Genomic DNA, 23,757 nt, shown 5'->3' with positions numbered 1-23,757 from the left:
TCTACTGTGTGTATACAGTGCATGTGAAGAATTGTTTTCGCTGTGAATTGTGAATTGAGAGAGAGAGAGAGAGAGAGAGAGAGAGAGAGAGAGAGAGAGAGAGAGAGAGAGAGAGAGAGAGAGAGAGAGAGAGAGAGAGAGAGAGAGAGAGAGAGAGAGGAGAGAGAGAGAGAGAGAGAGAGAGAGACGCACACACATACAGACAGAGTGGAAATGGGATGGGGTATAGATAGATAGGTGAGTCACATCTACCAGATGTAGGCCCCTACGTACTAATCAGCGTTAAATAAATAAAAAAGTTGCGGAATATACTAGGTATTTTTTGACAGTCATGTGGGGCTTTTAAACGTGTCCGATAATAGGCGAACTTTTATTTGACTCTGAAAACGTATTATAACTATAGGGCCTAAATGGTATTTCCTAAAAGTTAAACAACAAACTAGTTGAGGACAACTGAATGGAAATTAGTGATTTGAAGAAACTATTTGTAACCGGGTCCATAGTCCAGTCTGTCAACTCACACACTATGCTACACCCGCGGCCGCACACATGCATGGCAAATATTGAAATTATTCGTCAATGACTGCCATTGATTAATAAAGTAATAACAATGTATTGCACTACCACTAGCCAGCCGATATGACGTTCGTATCTAGTCGTATTTTATTTCTCATCATTCAAATCCATGTAAATGAGTAGAAGGAATAAAATTCATCACAGAATCACATACTCTGCACGGGACTCAGCATTGATACATATCTCTGCTACTATGTGTACAGTGACGAAGTATTTACAGGATGTGAAATACAGCCTAGGTTTTACACGTATATTCGATTCTTGTTGTTTTCAATAACAGCAATTGACTCAAATTAATGCGTTTTGTACAAGGCGTTTATATTCATTACGTTGATAACACAGTCAGTATAAAGATTATTTCTTTTTTTCCATAGCATAGCACCACTCACTGCAAGCAGTTATACACTGAGTCACTTTGTAAAAAAGTGTGAGTGAATAAACATTATAATACATTTGCATAAATGTGTTACTCCAACCTTCAGATCGAAAACGAGGCCAATTGACGTCATCAGCCTATCTGATTGGTAGCTTACCAAAATAATTGCAGCGAGGGTTTTCATAGTAAATTTTACATAATTTTGATGCTTTCTGCGAATAATTGTAGAAGAAAATATACTGAAATCAAAGTCTTGTATTTGATATATTGTACTTTAATTAAGACACTAAATGTGTACAAATTACGGCAGCCGTAACTCCCTATTACTACTGTGACTGACCGAGTTTGGAACTACTTGCGCACTATGTTTAGGTGAACAAGCACCTCATTAGTATAATATATGTGGCCAAGTTCAATTCGTTATTGTAATAGTAAATGAAGTGGCGCATTTTTGTTTATTTGACAGTTAAAATACAAATTTATACTTTCTTTCATATGTGTCTACAAAGTATACCCCTTTCAAGAGAAATTACAATCATTTTGGTGCAAACAGCGCTAAATGAATGTATATTGACGACGAGACCCCAAAACCTTTAACCAATCAACGACCGCCTTTCAAAAATCGTCACTCAGTGTGGAATGTTACAAGAAATAGTAGAGGTGTAGTACGGTTCGATCCCTAAACTATCAACATGGCGGCCAATATGGACGACGAACAGAGTTTGAAAGAATGCGAAGCTTATGTTCAGAAGCACAATATCCAACAAATTCTTAAGGATTGCATCGTTCAGCTATGTATTAATAGACCAGATAACCCATTGACTTTCCTGCGAGAACACTTCGATAAATTGGAAAGGGTGAGTCCATTTACACAACCCCAAAGTTTGGTGATGTTTATTATCACTTGGTATAGCCATCTCGTTCTCCGGTGAAATCACACTTACGACCCCCATTATTTCCCAAACGTACACTCCTTTGCTGCTTACTATCCATATTTCCATTATTAAAGATGCGTGTCACATGATCTGCATAACGAGACAATCGATGTATGTGATCTGCCTGGAAAAATCGTTGTGTTGTTATCACAAGTGGAGTGTGGTGCAGTGGAGTGATCTTCGTAGAATTTTTTAGTTCACCGTAGATAGAATAAGTCATTTTCTTTTTTGTTCGGTGTCTTCAAACATGAATTTTGTAAGATCGCTTTTTAGAAGGAGAAAGTCGTCGTCGAGATCACGAAATTCCTCAGTAAGTGCCTTAATGTTAAATATGCATGATCAACTTGTGTTACATCTGTTATACGAAATTTTATTTTGGAATTTATACCTTGAGGAGAAAATAACATCATCTTCTTCTTCATCTTCGTATTCTTTTTAAATTTTTCAAAGCATTTCTCTACTAGGCAGTATCAATATTGAGCATTTCATTTAATTCCCTCGGAGAGATTCTGAAATGATTTATAAATTAGGACAGTCGAAGTAAGAATTACGTGTACAGTTGAGGTCAAATATCAATGTCTGTTTTTAAAATCTAGTAATCTGATGTGGAAATAGTGATCAATTATAAGCGAGGTTAACAATATAGTCGATAGTTTTTAGTACACGTCCTAATTCCAAGGAGTAATTTCATGTTATTTTATTTAATGTAATTAGATGCCGTGTACATACTTATTCAAATTGTACTGAAACATTTGCATTTAGTTACTCATGCGAGTTCAAGACAGTGGCTATAATTCAAGATTGCAGTTTTGCTGTGTTATTTTTTTTTTTGAGCTTGTTATTATTTCTGTCTTTCATTTAGGTAATCTGTATCATTCCTTTCCACTGTCTGAAAACTCACTCACACACGGTGTCACACTCGCACAGACTTACACACAATATTTCTGTTAGTGTGTCACTGCAGTATCTCGTACTACTTCTTCAATTTGTATCAAGAGGCACAAATTTCCTCTGCCATTGTGAATTTGTCAGCGTTGTTTAGATGATATTTAGTAATGCTGATTGATAGCCTAGGTCCGACCTCATGATCAGGTATCTGTGTTTATTGCGGTCAAAGAGGTGAAGACTAAACACAGACCTATTTCGCACTGTATTTTTCATCACGTTATGTCAAGCATGTCGGGGGGAGAAAGCGTAAAGAAAAGAGATAAAACACCTTTTACAGCTCTTCAATTGTCAGTGAGCAGATACAAAGTGGGCCATCGCCTCTAATTTTAATATAGACCTCAAAGCAGTAGTGCTCTATTGAATCAGTCACAAAAGCATCTATACACTGAAACATTCAATTTTTATGCTGAAAAAATCATATAAAGTGTTGTATGATTAGACATGTCTTTCCTGTATTATCTGTACAAGGTTCATGAAATTATCTGATTGCTCATAAAAATGGAATCAATCCAGAAAAAAATTGTGTGATATAAGAGCTGTGATTGATGCGCTTTACAAGATATGAAAATATTGCTTGTGCTTTCTGGATTCTATAGCTCTTTTGTACAACATTAATTTAGTAGGTGAATGGATAGCCAACATGGTGGCATTCTTGGCCACTAGTTACCATCATTACTTGGGTGATAATGCTGGTGCATGCTTGCGTGTGATCAGTAAACAGGTTCTGTATTAAATGTCAGATTACAAGGTACTTTCTAAATTATGAAAATGTGCATCAGTAAATGCAGAGACAAGCATTACCATTCAATTTGCAATAATACTGCTAATTCAGTAGGAATGGATTGTCATTAGCACAGATCAGAAAGGAAATGTCAGGGATCGTAGGTTTGATTTTGTAATTAATTTGATATTATACGCTCCTTCCAGCTAGATACACGATTAGTAGTAGTACTCAGTACTAGTCACTGCTTGTGAGTAAATCATGATGGTTACACGCAAGTTGAAATTTAAATTTGTTGCCCGCTATTCTTCAAATTTTTTTTATTGAAGGAACCTTGGAGTTAAATTGATAAATCATGTTACAGAAATCATGGTAATAAAATTTCAAAATTGAAAAAAAAGGAAAATAGTGATATTTATAGTATGATTTCCAAAAAGTAGTTCAACTTATGAATACTAAAGGTTCAATTTTTAATGAAGTGACACTGTAACTCTTTGAAATGATGCTATGGATAAACAAATGCCTTTCACTCAGATATATTCCAATTAGTACAAACAAGATGGGAATAATGGAAAGGTTTCATAAATGTAAATTTCTGAAAATGCTTTCATCAATGCTGAATTTTAGCACTAAATCTGGATTGTTTTGTTGTTGTATTTCGGCAAGCAGAATTAAAAATGGGTGTGATGTTTAATGTTTTAAAAATTAGAATTATCGTCTCCTCTCTCACAATTTCCTCAGCAATAAACTCGAGATTAAAAAAACATATGGCAGTAGAACAGAGGGTTGAAAATATAATGTTTTTTTTACAGTCATGTTTGTGATGATTATATGCCAAATGTCACGACGACAAATATTATACCATCATTGGTTTATGATTTGTCTCCTGCAATTAATATTTGTGCCGAGTGTGCCACTATCAAACCCTAGAGTGTGTGTGAGCAAATAACCAAACAAGAATATCTTTGCGTAATATGTTGAGCAATGAGGGGTGTACATGCATACAATGTATATTCACTATCTCACTCTCAAGAGGAACAGCATACATGTAAGAGTATATGATGTGAAGTCTACTTCCTCATGTCCTTGAGGGAGACATATTTTTTTGTCGGTAGAAATCAATGTATTTATTAACCCTTTACTACAAAAAGCAATATTAGATGACTGCAGTAAGGTGTATTGAAATCCCCAAAGGTTGTGTCTACTGACATTGTATTCATCAATATGCAGAGAGTCTTGTGCCATTCTCTATATTGCTACAGTGTGTGACTGTTAATTTCTCTAGTGATCCAGTAAAACTTGTCAGGTTTAAAGAAATAGTAGCTGTGTCAACTCCTGAAGACATCAGATGGTTGGGATTTATTTCAAACCTGATAAGCTAGGAAGGAGTTTATTAGCCAATGATTTTGATTTCTTGTGAACTGTTTTGCTTTTTCAGCTATATATGCTTGTACATGTATGTAGTGGAAATGGTGACATGAATGGGAATACTTATCTGCAGATAATTAGACATTTAAAAAACTATTTTATCAATTGTGGTAAATATCGATGGAAGAGAGTTGTTCAGACTGTAACTGTGATTGTGGGAATTTTGTTTGATCAACTAAAGTCAAAACTTGTAGATCATGGAGTGAGGGGAGGGGAGAGGATATGTCAATTACATACATGGTAACAATGCTCCCATCTTGAACTGTGAGACTTGGGTAGCTTGCGTACAAGCAGTGAATGAACAACTGCCAGTCTTGCCTCCCACGTCATATGCCAAAATTCATTTAGATATATATGTACCTGTTTTTGTACCTCACCCATCAATTTACCCACATTTAGAACATGAAAAGTTTTTTGAAAAATAGTCTTGAAATGTGCATATACCTAGTACATGTATTATTGCACGAATGATAAAAAAAAAAGTAGCTGAAATATCAGGTGATGGGAATCTGATGAATAAGTTAATATTCCCAGTTATCTTGAATTGCACAGGGTGAAAAAAAGGGTTAAAAAGTCACCATAATGGGAGTGAATAGTATGTTTGTCACATGAACAAGAAAAGATATTTAACATGTAATATATATGCATATGGTTTGTGTGTACGACCACAAATACTAATGCCTATTCTAGCATTCCTGAAGGTCGGCTAGGAAAATGTCATAGAGAGAATGGGAGAAATCAATAGTCATCTGTGCTTACGGCATAGTACTATAGTAGTTAAATTTACTGCTATTTTTCAGACGTAAAGAGCTTGCATTTATTTCTGATACGACAGGATTAGAATTGGTAATGCCAACTTTGATTTTAGTATCGCGGTACCTGTAGGGTGTTTTGTCATGCCTGGCAAGCATTTTTCAACCATATGTTTTTGTGTATGCTAACAAAATATGCATGACGATATTTGATCTGACACCATAAGCCTACAGGTATATAATTGAATACTGTACTCGTTGATGAAAACAATCTAAAGAAAATACACGCTTGTATATACTGTTTTTAAAGAAATGGATGGCATACGGAAATATGCACAATTCCCATGTAATGTACCTGATAAATTAACACATTTGATTCATCAGGGTAACATGTTTGTTTCATTTGCTGTAATATATTGGATATCGGTCCTTTTTGGAAGGGAAGCAGTATATCTTTCTACATGTAGTGCCTCTTATTTAGTTTTATTACATGAATTTATAGATTTTGTTCATGGAGTAAATCTCTTTTCAAATGTAGCCCCTTCCTGAATATTACTACACATACATGTATGTGAGTTCAGTAAAAAGTTATGACAATGTATAGCAGTGAATTCACCCATTACATGATATTCAAGGTACTACAGAGTGATGTTGAAATGGTTTTTGAGTTTGAGATATCCCAAACAGTGTTTGTAGGCTGACAGGCATTGTACATGAAATAATTGTGTGATATTGTATTTAATTTGAATTAAAAAACAAAACATTTTGTAATTTCTGCTAAGCACAAATTTGTTATGTTTGAAATAAAGCATGTGGTATTTGTTCAATATTTGGATATTAGTTCATTTCTTAAGTCGATACTTTAACAACTGTAAGTCAAGTTGAACCTCTTAAATGTTATTTGTAAAGCATGTGAGGGAGTGTTTTTTGATGGGTACATGTACAAGTTACCTACATTTTGTAGAATTACTTAGCGTTGCTATTATTCTGTGTTAGAGGAGCAGGGAGTGGGTTTACACTAACACAGTCTGAATATCACTTTTGGTGTCATCTTTGTTCCAGGAGTCAGTAAGCAAACCTAAATCGAAGTCAGCGTCCCCACCCCCAGATGATAGAGATGAAGAGATTTCACCAACACCTCCAGTATCACAAGTCAGAGGAAGAAGACGACGTGGTGCTGTTAGTGCAGAAGTTTATACTGAGGAAGATGCCGTGACATATGTGAAAAAAGTAGTTCCAAAAGATTACAAAACTATGGCTGCACTTTCTAAAGCTATTGCCAAGAATGTGTTATTTTCACATCTTGATGATAATGAACGAAGGTATGTCATGTTGCATTTCTTTGTAGCCTAATTTCCATCAAGAATAAGCCATGACACATTTCAGTTCAGTGCCATAAAAATAAACCATTATGCAGTTATGCTTAGCAGTTTGTAATTTCATATTTCAAAAGTCCATTTTCCTATGTCGGTATACTATTAGTCATTTTCAGGACCTACAGGCATAAAGTAAAGCATGGCTTATCGTAAATAGCATTAGGCAGGATTTTACCAAAAGATAGCATGCAAGGTGTTACGTCTTTTTTCTGTCTGCCCAAACATTTTTTTTACTTTGTGAAACATTACCCATAATGGATGATATTACATATTGACTTAGGGGTATTGTGATGGCATGATTATGTACATTACTTTGCATAATGTTATGCTTACAGGACACTTATAAAAAAAGTGTGATTATGATACCTATCGACAGATACAACAATAAAAAAAAATCGCAACCCATTTATCATACATATGAAATAAAAGATGGAGTCACGTTTATAATACCCAATCCATTGCCTCTGGAGTTTTTTCTCCGCATTGAAAATAACTGGTTATCTATTTCATATGAAGGAGAAGATGCACAGGCAAATATGCGTGTTAGCATTTTAAACATGTAATATGACAGATACATTATGAAGAATACAATGCAAATGTACTGCATTTGTAATATAAATCCACTTTATCACTGTAAAGATCTGCAAACATTTCAAGCATAGCCCCCCTCATCAATAACAATGATAATGAGGGAAGTAAAGAAGTAGAGAAGTAGTAGTAGATCAGTATTGTGACATGGTGCAGATCAAATGTCACAGCACACTGTGAATCAGTAATGTACAAACAGGCATACATGCTGTCCTAATTAGGTGCTAATACTAGTAAATGACAAGAATTAGTCATTCATTCCCTTGGGTTTCAGCTTTAATACCAGGCAGAAAATGAGTTCTCCCCAAGATTGTCTTCAGCAAGTGTTCAGGGACACTGGTTTGTCAGTAATACTACAATGTGTAATTTAAAAACACATTGCAGATTAGCATCTCCAGTGTACCCCTTGTGTAGTATTCATACATTAAACCTATAAAGTCAGTCCAACATTGCGTGATTTCAGTGAGTGATTTTTTCAGCCAAACATGAATTGAACTTAATTTGATTGTGCAAGGTCTTAGAAGGTTGATGCATGCGTGTGTACTTGTCAGGTGAAGCCAGAGATTTGATAGTGTGCATTTAACTGAATCTAATTATCTTGATGTAGGTGAGTCAGGAGTGAGTAGAGAGGGAAAGACAGATGACAATTATAATAGTTATTCAGTCGTTAGATGTAATTGAACGGTTCGGTGTTCTATTCGGAGTGTAATGTACAGTGCACAATCAGTTCTGTGGTTCAAGCTGATATTATGTGTGTATATAGACAGGTTTCTCTAATACTTGTACTAAGCTAGCCTCAATTTTAAACATTACTTGAACACTATTTCATCAAAACACTCATCTTGAAATGGATTAATCTTTTGCATTTTAAGAAACACATCTGTGTCACCATTGAACTTATGCTTCTACTGACACATCATGTATAACAGATTAGTTACTAATTCAGTGTTTCCAAGATTCAGAAAAAATCATTAGGATAGACACCTTATTAAAAATTGAAGTTATTTGTCAGCAAAAATGCTCCTTATTAGTCTCCAGAATGGGGAACTATTACAATGGGATCTGTACATCCATACATCTGTGCATCTGTAATACATCATTTCTCAGACATGCATTATAATAATAATAATATTTATTTTTCTAATAACAATTTCATTAATACCTTGTTCAAATGTAATCAAGGAACACTTTGTCAAAATTTAGGCAATACATAGATTTGATACATTTATGAAAAAAATTCCCCAATATTCTTATAAATTCAATATTGTTTGACAATCACTGTTACTGTTTTGTTGTAGTGATATATTTGCTCTACCATATTATGTGTTTTGTTGTGAATGGGATATATTAGTCTAGTTCCTGATGGACTGTATTCCATACTACAGAGGTCGCGGTAGCTTTTTTTCTGATGCGTCCCTGGGACGCGTTCCTGCCAAAATTAGCGTCAAAATCCTATTACGGTGCGTCTTTTCCAAATTTGCATGCACACTGTCACTACATGTCTTTCAGATGTACACTAAATACGTTACAAATGTAAATACATGTACATGAACACATCAGTGTCATTCTCCCGCACACCGTATACAAGTACATAGTTTGCACTTAGAAAAAGAAAACATTTATATGCAAGAATACGCTATACAGAGGTTTAACTTCATCTTTCTCGACTTTCGATTTTCTATGGTAATCACTCTCTAAAAATATGTGCTCCGAGAAAGAACTCCGGGTGAATATATAGCGGAGTGGGAGAAGACGTGTCGAAACCCCATAGCGTATAAATCCATAGCTAATGTTAGGGCGGTTCTTGGAGTCGGACCGTACGGAGTACATAAAACTACTCCATGATACAAAACCGCAATGCATAAACTAAGTTCCATGACATGAATGATGAAGTATGAACGACAGCGTGAACTTCAATTTGACAGAGACACAGTTGTAAAAGTTCGATACAAAGTTTGTGTCACTACGTTGCAATCGTTTATTCTTGAACGACGCCTTTACGTGTGCCATGTTCACTGTAAATTCACGTAATGCGTTCGATCCCGTAACGAAGCTCAAAATAAGTTTCAGTTTTAGTGAGAATGAAATGGCGACTTGGCAGTATGAATTTATCAACGTGAAGGCTTCAGAATAGATTACTGTCCACCGATGTGGTCTATTTAATCATCGCTTCGCCCGTGAGGGAAGATGCTTCACCGTAGCGTAAGGCCGTGCTATTGATGGAAACTCTGCCAAACCATGTCTGTTAATAAGTAACTAATCACGTGGATAAGTAATTATAATATCACGTAGTTTCTAAACTACCCAAGACGTGCTCGGCACGTCAGGAAATGGTCATGGGGCACATGAAACTGTTGGAACGTTTTATATACGATGGGTCATATTCAAATTTCACAGGTCACACTGCACATATAAATACAGTTACAATCAGAACTGACTAATTCCACGATGTCTGTTCTACAACTTCGAAGCAAAGATGATAACCGTACGTTTGCCAACAGTAAGCCCCATTTGTCCCCTGTTTATGACGCGTCCCCAGTGACGCATACATCCAAAAAAAGGCGTCCCAAGTGTCAAATAGTGCGTCAAATACGCACAAATAACGCGTTAACGCGACCTCTGATACTATGTTAACTTCACACTTATAACGTCTAGTCAAGCCTGTGACTCTCACACAGAATTCTGTGCTCTCACCTACAGCGTTCATATAAACATGATGACATTGTTACATCCCCATGCGATTTTATTCTAAACAGACTGGAGGTGAAGTCCTGGGTGGACATTGGACATAGTCAAAACAGCTGTATCAAATGAATATTAATGAAATATGATGACAGCCTGTCAATTTGTGATGGATTACTATTGACATGCGCCATTTGCGCTTCGCTCACCGTGGGGTTAAACCACAATTAACGCCTTGAGTCATGGGCTTGACTAGACCGTATAAGTGTGAAGTAATGGAATACGGTACATCAGGAACTAGACTAGCGATACATTTGCTATACCATGTTATACGTGTTTTGTTGTGAATGATATATTTGTTATACCATGTTATGTGTATTTTGTTATGAATGATATACTTGCTATACTATACTATACTATACTCTATACTATAAGTGTTTTGTTTGTGAATGACATGTTTGCTATGCCATGAAATAAGTGTTTTGTTGTGAATATATTTACCATACAAGTGCCATATTACAAGTATTTTGTTGTTAATGATATATTTGCTTTTAAACCAGGTGATAAATATTTTGAATTTTGTGTGTGATAGTTGCCTTATGTTTTGTTTGCAGTGATATATTTGATGCCATGTTTCCTGTCAATCACATTGCTGGTGAAATAGTTATTCGTCAAGGTAAGACTGTAATCATCTTGAATCTTTCATGTTCAGCATTGCTATCAAATGATACTGATTTGTAATGCTGTACATGTGACCTTGTTTTCCACTCAACTGATTACTGTGTGCATGCATGTAGGAAACTCAAGTGCTGCCATGTAATGACTTCTTTCTGATTAGCATGCCAATAATGAATGTAACTTGGTGCCATTACTAGCAGTCACTTGCAGTATATGTTGGGTAGAAGAAAGGGAATGCAGGGACTGTGCTTGAAATATTCCACAGACAACTGTGAAAAGGCTTCAGCTGTTAGGTATGGGATTTGGGGAATGTTACAGAAAATATTTGTACTGATACTCTTACTGGCAGCTTTTGTAGATCAGGAATTGACGACATTGCTTATGTATGAAGTAGTAACAATGCAGCAGGGACAGCTTTTGTGTTTGAATTGATCTGTGTTTAATGGCAGTCATTTTTTGTTCTAAGTTAAGCAGTATGAGGATCCAGGTTCCCTTCCAATTAAAAGAGAAAGAGTTGTTATTGTATTTTAAGAAGAAAAAGAGTTATTTTGAATACTATCACAAGGGTATACTCCACTTGCAGCATAATTCAAATTGTACTGGACACCCACTTGTTTCCTGTCTTTGGTCTATTCATTGTACATTTCATCTACATCTTGGTCTATTCATTGTACATTTCATCTATATCTTGGTCTATTCGTTGTACATTTCATCTATATCTTGGTCTATTCATTGTACATTTCATCTATATCTTGGTCTAGTCATTGTACTTTTCATCTACATCTTGGTCTATTCATTGTACATTTCATCTATATTTTGGTCTAGTCATTGTACATTTCATGTATATCTTGGTCTATTCATTGTACATTTCATCTATATCTTGGTCTATTCATTGTACATTTCATCTATATCTTGGTCTATTCATTGTACATTTCATCTATATCTTGGTCTATTCATTGTACATTTCATCTATATCTTGGTCTATTCATTGTACAATTCATCTATATCTTGGTCTATTCATTGTACATTTCATCTATATCTTGGTCTATTCATTGTACATTTCATCTATATCTTGGTCTAGTCATTGTACTTTTCATCTACATCTTGGTCTATTCATTGTACATTTCATCTATATTTTGGTCTAGTCATTGTACATTTCATGTATATCTTGGTCTATTCATTGTACATTTCATGTATATCTTGGTCTATTCATTGTACATTTCATGTATATCTTGGTCTATTCGTTGTACATTTCATCTATATCTTGGTCTATTCATTGTACATTTCATCTATATCTTGGTCTATTCATTGTACATTTCATGTACATCTTGGTCTATTCATTGTACCTTCCATGTACAACTTGGTCTATTCATTGTACATTTCATATATATCTTGGTCTATTCATTTTACATTTCATCTACATCTTGATCTATTCATTGTACATTTCTTCTATATCTTAGTCAGTCCATTGTAAACGTACATATTGCAGGTTTAGTTTGTTATATAAATTTTGATGATAGCACAGATTTGTTTTGTCTTCCCACTTTGGAGTAAGTTTTAAGGGACTTACATGTTGGGTTGCATCTGTCAGTTTGTCTGTCAGTGCATGTGTTTCATCCTCATATCTCTGGCATGTACCAAGTGCTTTCAACCAAACCTGGTACAAAGGTAACATACCATGTGAGATATCTGCACATCACTTTGTTTTGCAACTGAATCAAATTTGGCTTAATGGCGGCCATATTTGTTGTTAAATTTCACAATATGCATGATACCTTTGGAGGTGTAATATGTAGTGACTGCATTCAAGTGCCTACATCGTATTATTAAATTTGACCTTGAAAGTTTTCAAGGTCAAATAACCAAATTTGGTTATCTTCCTAGCTTTCTAAATAAAACATTTCAAACAAGATGACATTTCAAACAAGATGATATTTTATTCATGACTTGGGATTGTCTGAAGCATATGCATGTCACTTAATTTCACACCCTTGACCAGTATAGGAAAATGGCGGCCATATTTGTGATATTAAAAATCGCTTTTTTGCCTGTTATCTCTTAACGTTTGATACATATGGACACCATTCAAATGTCTACCCTCACATTGTAAATAAAGAACTTTCTAATGAGACATTGATATTTTCCTTGACAGACATTTTCAAGGTGAAATGACCAAAATTGTTGTTACTACATTAACTCAAGAACTTGAATACACACAGACTCCATTTAAATGTCTCTAGCCAAAGGTCAGCTTTCTTTTTATACATTGACTTTGACCTTCATTTTCAAAGTCAAATAACAAATTGGTCAATAAATTAAGAAGTTTGTATCTAGAGACACCATTCAAATTTGCACAATAATTTTGCGATAGATGGGGTTGGGTGATGTGTCTTCAATGTAGAATGTAGGCTTATTTAATATTTATTGCAGTGTGTTATTATTGAGTATTTGATGATGTAGTATTGCTACCACTGGCACTGCATGTTTCAAGCCCTAATCTCTCCAATAAGTAATGTAGTACCATTACCTACCCCCCACCTCCTCATATGAAACATTGCTAATCAGTAACAGCACATAATAGGTGTGCCTTACTTTATCAAAGTTAGTCAGTTCAAGTGTTCTAAGAAAAAAGCATAACATTTTACTATGATAAATTCAACATGTTATTATGGTACATAATTCATATACACTCAAACTTAGATATTGCAAATGTATGCTCACACTCCATGCATCTGTGAAATATTTGTGAAAGTTTAGTTTGCTATATAAGAATAACAATAATCTCAAAATGGAGTTTGCTATATAAGAATAACAATAATCTCAAAATGGAAGTACGGTAATATTGCCAGTGTCCATGAACGTAAGAAGTGTTGGAACATGTCTGTTTTACAAAACTAACCATGTCTTACTGTGATGGAGGAGAAAGCTTTAAGATGAGCTCTTTCTTGGTGGAGAAAAAACACTTGTTTGGTTGAAATGTACATGCATTAGTACTGAGTGGGTATACTTTGCTACTGATTGGTAATTGCATGTTTAGAGTGTTGCAACGTGACCACTCTACTGTCGTAGTGCTGTGATTCAGCCAAATAAAACACACTGAATTTGCTTTGACCTTTTCACTGTTCATTCCTAAACCATTTCAAACATATTTTCAGTAGACTTAAAAAGAACAGTTTTAAGATCTTTTTAGTATACTTGATGTGTAGTATGACCTGTTTGAACTCTTGCACTTTACCTTTTTGTCATTTAAACTGTATAAATAGAGCAAGACTGTTAGTTAAAAATTGAAGCATCCTTAATACTGTGCCTCTCTGATTAGCTCAGTGCAATCATCCAAGACTATCTACGCCATGACCTTTTAATGTCTGAAGACAAAACAGTGGCATCTATTCATGCTGATTATCATTGCATATAGTATGTTTCTATGCTACTTTAGTGCTTTTGAGTTGTTGTGTGGGGTAAACACCATTTATAGGACAGTATTTGGAATTGCCTAGAAATAGGAAAATACATGAAATTTGAAATTTTACTAATCTGTAATGATTAAGGTACGGTATTTCTGGTTGTAACAAGCATATGAAATTCAAATGACATCTCGCAAATTGCCAAAAAAAAATTACAATAAGTCAAAAATTTGAAATTTCACTAAATTTTATGATTGTAGAAGGTTTTCATCATAACAAGCATATGTAATTCAGATGGCAAAATGTTATGCAATTGCTTAGAAAAAGTTCATTCTGAAAAGAACAATATCATAAAATTTCACCTTTTAAATGATTTTAGAAGGTATCATTGTAACAAGCATAGGAAATGCAGATGGGAAAATGTTCAGTTTTGAGATTACTTAGAAAAATGGCAAAATTGTTAAAAATCCGAAATTTTATTAACTTTTAAATGATGACTTAGACGAATTTCATTGTAATAGGCATAAAATTCAGATGGCAGAAGGTTCTGAAATTATTTAGAAAAATGGCAAAAATGTCAACAAAAAAAGTTGAAATGTCAATGAGGATTTATAAGGGTGTGGGTATTATAAGCATATCAAATTAGTATGGCACCCACTTCATTAAAAACATAGCGTGAATAATGTGTACAGGTGAGAAAGGTGTAAACGACAAAAATGGAATAATGTCAGTGGAGAATTTGTTGAAGGATTTTAGTTGCTTTGCAATGAATGGTTAATAAAAGAGTAGAAATAAGACTTGATGAATTGACCACAAAAGAATGATCCTGAGATGAGAAGCAACCTAACAAAGACACATCGGGAGATGATGACAGTGTTTCAATTAATACATTATTGAATAGTTGTCCGTTTTCTGCCTTTAATAATGTCAAGTATCTCTGGTTTCGCACAACATGCTTATTCACTGTGAGGCAAATAAAGTAGCTAGGTATTCAACTACTCAGTGATACCTTTGATATTATACTGTTGTACAGTGCATTTTAATCAGATCATGCAAGCAGCTTTTACAAGGAGAACAAACAGGATATTACATTTGCAGAACTCTGCTGTGCCCCTCCAATAGAGTATATCAAATTACCACCCAATGTATGAGTGGTTGTTGTTTTTTTTGTTTTGTTTTGTTTTGTTTTTGTTTTTGTTTGTTTTGTTTTGTTTTTGTTTTTTGTTGGGTTTTTTTTTGGGGGGTGGGGGGTTGCAACTTGACTTGATCAACAGATCTACACCATCATACACCATATTACATAGTAATGATATATAACTTGTAGTTGTGCTATCTATATATAAACTAAAAAAATTATGAGAAACATCTTAATAGTGTTGTCAATCTATTGTAAAAGAATGAGTTACATTTCACCAAGCTAACTGTAATTATCAATCACAAAATTTATTGTTTTCTGCTTGCCAGTGACTACCCTTGGAACTAACTTGGTTTGATGATGATATTATCATTAACCCTATAAATTCTGTGTTGTAAAAAGCCTATATCATGATACCCCATAATCACACTCTGTACCTGTAGTGGTGGTTTCGCTAAGATTTGGGTGCCCAGTAAACAGTATAGGGAATCAGGTAAAACTGGTATACTTTCCCAAACATTATACATAAATTTGTTTGGGAACCCAGGTAGATAAATAAATTTGTTTGAGAACCCAGGTAGATAAATAAATTTGTTTGAGAACCCAGGTAGAGTTAGTGGAGAACTCTTATAGAATTTACTAAGCATTGCTCCCAGCAAAAACTACATGTAGCATACAATATTGCCATTATACTCACTAAAAGGATACAACTTTACCTTATTCTTCATCCTAGGGGTACATCTCAGCTTCAAAAGGTTACTATTTTGTCACCTTCACCTAAAGGACAATCACACAGTGTCACACAAACTCAATAAACGAGGGGGCGGTGCTCTTGCATCAATGTGGTTGCAGAACTTCATTTTTGCTCTTCTAAGTTCTAACCAAATTTCGGAAACTTTCACACCTTCAGTGATAACAGGTTGTGCATTTATTACCGAGATGTTGATAAGTTGATTAAGTGACATACAGTACTGGGTTTCCGATAGTATATTAATGTGTTTACCATGTTTTAACATTGCACCGATCATAGTGGTGTGACCTAACATAACAATTTTCATCATGGTTATATCATATATATGCATGTTGATGTTACACTTGTGAATGTTCGTTTAGGGGGAGGAGAAGGGGGGTTGTCCTAAAAGAACGAAGTTCATTTATTGAGCTTTTGTGACATTGTGCATTGCCTTTTGTCCACCTGGCAGTTATTTCTTTGCTCCATTAAAAATGGTTAAAGAAACTAAAGGGTCTCAACACAACCAATTTCTCCAGGTTGCTGCATTGATACATACACCAATGGGTATGAGTAGTGTGCCTCACTAGAAGGATTCAGAATTATCAGGATGGACTCTTTTATATAAATAACTTTATTTTTTTATTGATTTGTTTGATTAGGTGATGAAGGTGACAACTTTTATGTGATAGATCAAGGAGAAGTTGAGGTAAGTCACAATATTTTCATGTTCTGAAAACATCAGTGAGAATCACTGATATGATAATTTCAACCATAAGAACAACATATGCTCAGTAACATATATGAATGTGGTGGGCAGATAATGTAGGTGTAAATGTTTCCACTACTATAAGGGGCCATTGATATTACGATATTATGTAGGGCGTGTACCGCTCAGCCGATACGTTTTTCCAACTGCTTGGCTGCACAAAACCACCAATTAGTGCTCTCCAGGTTTCTACACCGACACCCATGCTATTATAGCCGTATTGTAATTACTGCAGACTAAACTAGGCCAGTATTTTGTCATCTAGTACAAAAAACTTGGCAAGACCAGCGGAGCTCAAACAAAACGCAGCTACCCTGTTGCTGGCCAGCGCCCTCTCAGTATAACGATATTATGATATTAATCAAGTGCATCTAGTCTTTTCACTACTACTGGACCACCTATCACATTGATATAAATCAAGTCGTTTCACTACTACAGGACCACCTATCATGTTAATAAAGTTTCATTACTACTACAGGGCCACCTACCAAACCTAGTACCTTTTCATGATCCTTAGGTATTCATTGATGACGTGTCATGCATGTAACAAGCTAGTTGAATTGTGTACACAATCAATCACTATGAAATGACCTAGAGCTGACCCAAGTTTTACTTTTCATATAGGTGTATGTGAATAATGAACTGGTAACCATAATAAGTGAGGGTGGTAGTTTTGGAGAACTTGCACTTATCTATGGTACACCTAGAGCTGCTACAATTAAAGTAAGTCAGATAGTTTACTTTGTTGGTTCTGTATTTGATCAAGGGACTATTGGTTGTACACTTGAATGAGTTTTACTGTTCAGGTATTTGTGTGATGTCATTTGTAAATTTTTGTCGTCAGCTTTTCCATTAACATTATGTAGACACCAAAGTCATGAAAACATTCAAATAATTGTGAGAATGAACGTTCATGGCCTCTGGGTTCATACTTAGTCATGAAAATTTCTACTCACAGAGTCAAAAAAATTCTGCGGAGCAAATCTCAAATTTTCACTAACACCTTGTCTTCCAAGTTACGTGACAATAGCTCATTGTAGTACACCCCAGATGATGCTGATGAGATGTCAGCAAAAATTTGAGATTTGCTTCTGAGAAATTTTTGATACTGTGTAGAAATTTTCATTACTAAATTCAAACAATTACTTTTGAGACAGTAATTGATGTTGATAAGCATTGATATGACAGTGGCAAAATATTCATGTTTAGGCTATCTATACAAAAAACAAACAAATCAATATACTTATACATCTGGTATAATTATTTATGCCATTATAGTATTGAGATTCATTTTGTCAGGATTTAGGTATTATTTTGTAATATCCATAATTATTGCACCAGTTTGAAAAATTATTGTATATATGAAAAGAAATGTGAAGGTTGTTTAGGCAAAGACTTAATGCAATTCAGGGAATGAAACTAATGTCTTTGATAGTGGTTAGTGTAATGGGATATTGTTGTACAACTAAAATGTCAACTCGGAGTAGGATAGAAATGTGTATAACTGCCTGTTTAATGTTTTAAGCACACTTTTGTTGTAGAATTCATCCTTGCTTTAATTAGATTATGTTTCTTTGATTACCTGTGTTGAAAATAATGAATGTAATAAAAGTTGTCACCAGGTGAGATAATAACAATACAGATATCTGAACCAGAAATAGAACCTTATAAAGATAGTTCTGTCTGCCTATTTAGCACGTATCTAAGTTTTTCTGACCTGTGTGATAGTAAAATATTTTCATCCATTTTGTCATCAAGTAAATAATATCCACGATACCTGCCAGGTAGACTTTGACATTATGTTGCAACTGATCTAAAAGTGAGGTAGTGTTATAGGCGTAATTATATATGTTGCTGTATCTGTGTGTCGGCATACGAAGTGTGGTCTGCATATGTGTGTGTGTGTGTGTGTCTCTCTCTCTCTCACTGTGTGATGGTCTCTCTTTTACTTGGTCCAAAGTGATATCCCTTTTTGTCAAAAAAAATGAAACAACAGTGATGTCCCTTATTGCATCATTTCTACCTCTTTTATTTCCCTTGTTACTTCAATTTTTTGCTGCTCATACATAAAACAGATGTCACCATATGTTCCTTATATTAGCCATAAGGGAACTACAAACCTGAAAGCTATTTCATTTTGCGTCTTTCCAAAATGCACAATATTGAATTGGCAATTTCTTTTCTTAAAAGAGTGAATGAAAGTGACCATACTTTGTCATCTGGTTTCAGTACCGTGTTCTTCTACACTATTACATGGAAACCAAATTCTATGAATACAGTGGTCAAAATATGGAGATAATAACTGTCGAGTTGTCATGTGTATTTACACTTCTTTTTCTTGTCGATTGTAGGCAAAAACAGATGTCAAACTCTGGGGTATTGACAGGGACAGTTACAGAAGAATTCTCATGGTGAGTTCTTGGCAGCATGATGAGAGATCAGAGAGATGCCAAATAACAGCTATTTCATTTATTATCAGTAATCGTGTGAACCTTTGACGAGTTTACCTTCATGACAACATATATAGACAATTGCAGCAACTATGTCATTTTTGAAACTGAAGTATGGTGTTAATTTTGTAGTTCTAGTTCTGAAATGCCAGAATTAAGCCCCAAAGTATAATATATGTCATTTTATTATTTAGACACTGTGATACCGAAAACAGAATGAGATCATTAGCATACAACAAACAATGACACTTCATTCATACTCTGTAAATGTTAACTTTCTATTTATTAAGAGTTGAAATAATATCATATCTATGTTCTACTTGTATCCCTTTGTTAACTACAGGGAAGTACCATGAGAAAACGAAGAATGTATGAAGAATTTCTAAGTAAAGTTTCAATTCTTGGTAAGTGGTAAAATGTTGTCAATTGCTTCTTTGCATTTGTGCACGATATATACATTATGAGTCTCTGGAATTAGAACACAGTTTATTTGTGTGGTTTCCTGAGACTTAAAGTCACTACCATATATGATATGTGAGATTTGATGAAATCTGCAGACGTAGGCAACAGAGAAGTAGAGTCTTTGACATCATGGAATTATGGCAAGTAGTAAGTCCATTATAGTATTAGACAATACTTGAGGACAAGGAATAATTAGGCATTTGACAACAAGTACATATGATTTGTAATGAAGGGGATAGAAAGTCAAATAAGTATCATAGTGAAAAATCTAATTTGTTGACATAGAGAATACATTGGCAGAGTGTATGATGAACCAGTGTATTTGACTTGTCAATAGAAAACTTGTATACCTTAGAATACAGTAACATGGTATGTAATAAACCAGTGTATATGACTTGTCTATAGAAAACTTATATACCTTAGAATACAGTAACCCAGTATGTAATAAACCAGTGTATATGACTTGTCTATAGAAAACTTGTATACCTTAGAATACAGTAACCCAGTATGTAATAAACCAGTGTATATGACTTGTCTATAGAAAACTTATATACCTTAGAATACAGTAACACAGTATGTAATAAACCAGTGTATATGACTTGTCTGTAGAAAACTTATATACCTTAGAATACAGTAACCCAGTATGTAATAAACCAGTGTATATGACTTGTCTATAGAAAACTTGTATACCTTAGAGTACAGTAACCCAGTATGTAATAAACCAGTGTATATGACTTGTCTGTAGAAAACTTATATACCTTAGAATACAGTAACCCAGTATGTAATAAACCAGTGTATATGACTTGTCTATAGAAAACTTGTATACCTTAGAGTACAGTAAAATACAGTAACACAGTATGTAATAAACCAGTGTATATGACTTGTCTGTAGAAAACTTATATACCTTAGAATACAGTAACCCAGTATGTAATAAACCAGTGTATATGACTTGTCTATAGAAAACTTGTATACCTTAGAGTACAGTAACCCAGTATGTAATAAACCAGTGTATATGACTTGTCTGTAGAAAACTTATATACCTTAGAATACAGTAACCCAGTATGTAATAAACCAGTGTATATGACTTGTCTATAGAAAACTTGTATACCTTAGAGTACAGTAAAATACAGTAACACAGTATGTAATAAATCGGTGTATTTGACTTGTCTATAGAAAACTTATATACCTTAGAATACAGTAACCCAGTATGTAATAAACCAGTGTATATGACTTGTCTATAGAAAACTTGTATACCTTAGAATACAGTAACCCAGTATGTAATAAACCAGTGTATATGACTTGTCTATAGAAAACTTGTATACCTTAGAATACAGTAAAATACAGTAACCCAGTGTGTAATAAATCGGTGTATTTGGCTTGTCGATAGAAAACTTGTATACCTTAGAATACAGTAACACAGTATGTAATAAACCAGTGTATATGACTTGTCGATAGAAAACTTGTATACCTTAGAATATAGTAACCCAGTGTGTAATAAATCGGTGTATTTGGCTTGTCGATAGAAAACTTGTATACCTTAGAATATAGTAACCCAGTGTGTAATAAATCGGTGTATATGACTTGTCTATAGAAAACTTGTATACCTTAGAATACAGTAACACACAGTATGTAATAAATCGGTGTATTTGACTTGTCTGTAGAAAACTTGGATAAATGGGAACGTTTGACAATGGCTGATGCATTGGAATCATGCCAGTTTGATGATGGTGAAAAGATAGTAGAACAAGGTCAACCAGGTGAAGATTTCTACATAATTACAGAGGTGAGTTGTCAGCTTAGTTTTGTGTTTAGTAAGATGGATCCATAAATATCTACACATGGACAACTGTGTTTATTGCAAAACAGTTCAAATAAATTGGATGTGATTGAAGGTAGGAAAGATATCAATACTTGCGTTGCATTGTTCATTGCAAAGCAGGTAAAACTGATCAAATGTGATGGAAGATAAAAGTGAAGCAACGTTAATTGCATACCAATTAGTGAATTTGAGGTGAATTGCAAATAACCTTCCAAGTGATTTATTTGTTGAGAAATGTCACTGTTTGTGGCAGCTAGATGTATTGTGTGTGTGGATTACATGAGGTGTGTATCAGGGTTTGTTGTCACATTATGTCCAAAATTGTGATAAAGGTATGCAAGATGGAGTAATGATATACTAATTTAGTATATAATAATCGTTGATACACAGGGCCAAGCTGCTGTTCTTCAACGCAGGGCAGAGGGAGAAGAGTACATGGAAGTTGGTAGACTAGGTCCTTCAGATTACTTTGGTAAGTATGCCCTAAAAGCAAATAATTAATTCCATATATATGTTTCCATTAGCGTAGAGATAAGCGTAAAGTCCATCAAAGCTAAATCATTTCAGTTTGCCAAAACTGAACATTTGAATGTGTGCCAACCATTAGCAAGAAGTGGAATAATGGACCATTTGTACAGTAGATACACTAATGGATTCAAGTTAGGGTTAGGGTAAGGTTGGACTCCTTAGCATAAATCTGATTTGTATGATTGGCAAGATTGGAGAACAGTGGACTGACTGCTGTAGGTACACATTTGTATCAAAGTTGGGGTTAGGGTAAGGTTAGGGTTAGAAGCAGGGTTGGACTCCCAAGCATAATCCTTACTTTGAAACTAAATAGAAGAAGTGTATTGTTAGATGATGATAATAAGACTGTCTAACAGTGTTCAAATTTGTTGTTTGTTGACAGGTGAAATTGCTTTGTTGCTTAATCGTCCCCGTGCAGCAACAGTGGTTGCTAGAGGTCCACTCAAATGTGTTAAACTGGATAGACCACGCTTTGAACGCCTGCTGGGTCCATGTTCTGATATTTTGAAGAGAAATATTCAACAATATAACAGTTTTGTGTCATTGTCAGTGTAAATGAACTGGTTGTAATGTCAGTATTAATACGGATTAAACTTCAAAAGAAACACAGAAAATCACCAAAAAAAAAGAAAGAAAGAAAGACAGTCGACTGTTAAATATAGATTGTGCATTCATTAGTGTTTGGTATTAAAGTTACCATGCACATTTCAGTGCAATTGAACTGTGGATCCTCTCGTACCATCACAGTGAGGGGGGGGGGGGGGGGGGGGGGGGGGAGATGGGGACTGGAGGCCCAGACAGAAACAAGACCCTATACTTCTGAACAGATGTCTTGTTGATGGAGTTGTTATCAAAAGCCAGCATCTGATTATAATGAAATTAGAATAGGATATATTTTATCTGTTCTGAAAAAAAAAGAGTGTGTAGTATTGTAATTTTTAAAACGCATGACTGTATCACAAGTGACATATTAGACTTTATTGGTGCCAATTTGAGCATTGCCATCAACTCTGTGAAAAAAACAGCACACATTGGGGGAAAACAAATACTGTATACCCATAAAGAATTTAATAAAACTTTTGCACTGTGTACCCTGCAAAATGTTTATTGTTAAGTTTCTAAGAAGTAGTGTTTGAGTAAATTGCACTAACGTTTTATATTCGTACACCTTGCACTGTGACGTTCATACAGCTTATAGAGAGTATTGCTGTGTCCATTCGTGTGCTGTAAGAAAAAAAAAATGAGACACTTTAATATATCGTGCATTGCTTCACCTCAACATTAAGGAATGTTCCAAGATGATCAGTTGTCCCCAAGCTGTCAAGTGTAGGTATTTCATAACTGTGTATGACTTACGATGTTTACATTTTTCTTTGTTATTTCAAAAAAAGTGTTCTTTT

The 23,757-nt window shown here is 34.7% G+C and overlaps 1 protein-coding gene across 1 annotated transcript; it reads left to right on the top strand.

The window, feature by feature from the left end:
* Positions 1 to 1,604: 1,604 nt before the first annotated feature.
* LOC144435943 (cAMP-dependent protein kinase regulatory subunit-like) lies at positions 1,605 to 22,993 on the top strand. Its single transcript, XM_078124584.1, has 10 exons — positions 1,605 to 1,809; positions 6,799 to 7,058; positions 10,997 to 11,058; positions 16,992 to 17,038; positions 17,723 to 17,821; positions 19,450 to 19,509; positions 19,892 to 19,952; positions 21,672 to 21,793; positions 22,220 to 22,301; positions 22,740 to 22,993. The coding sequence occupies exons 1-10, from the start codon at positions 1,645 to 1,647 to the stop codon at positions 22,910 to 22,912; spliced, it is 1,131 nt and encodes a 376-aa protein (XP_077980710.1). The 5' UTR covers positions 1,605 to 1,644; the 3' UTR covers positions 22,913 to 22,993.
* The last annotated feature ends 764 nt before the right edge of the window (positions 22,994 to 23,757 follow it).

This window comes from Glandiceps talaboti, chromosome 5, assembly GCF_964340395.1.
Source record: "Glandiceps talaboti chromosome 5, keGlaTala1.1, whole genome shotgun sequence".
Classification (NCBI taxonomy): domain Eukaryota; kingdom Metazoa; phylum Hemichordata; class Enteropneusta; family Spengelidae; genus Glandiceps; species Glandiceps talaboti.
This window is presented reverse-complemented; position numbering and strand designations above follow the sequence as displayed.

What these genes read in the sequence shown, in the direction of transcription:
- LOC144435943 (XM_078124584.1), top strand. Translation starts at nt 1,645, where the DNA reads ATGGCGGCCAATATGGACGACGAACAGAGTTTGAAAGAATGCGAAGCT. An exon ending in CTTGATGATAATGAACGAAG is followed by an intron (nt 7,059 to 10,996) that starts GTATGTCATGTT and finishes TTTTGTTTGCAG; the next exon opens with TGATATATTTGATGCCATGT. An exon ending in GTTACAGAAGAATTCTCATG is followed by an intron (nt 19,510 to 19,891) that starts GTGAGTTCTTGG and finishes TGTTAACTACAG; the next exon opens with GGAAGTACCATGAGAAAACG.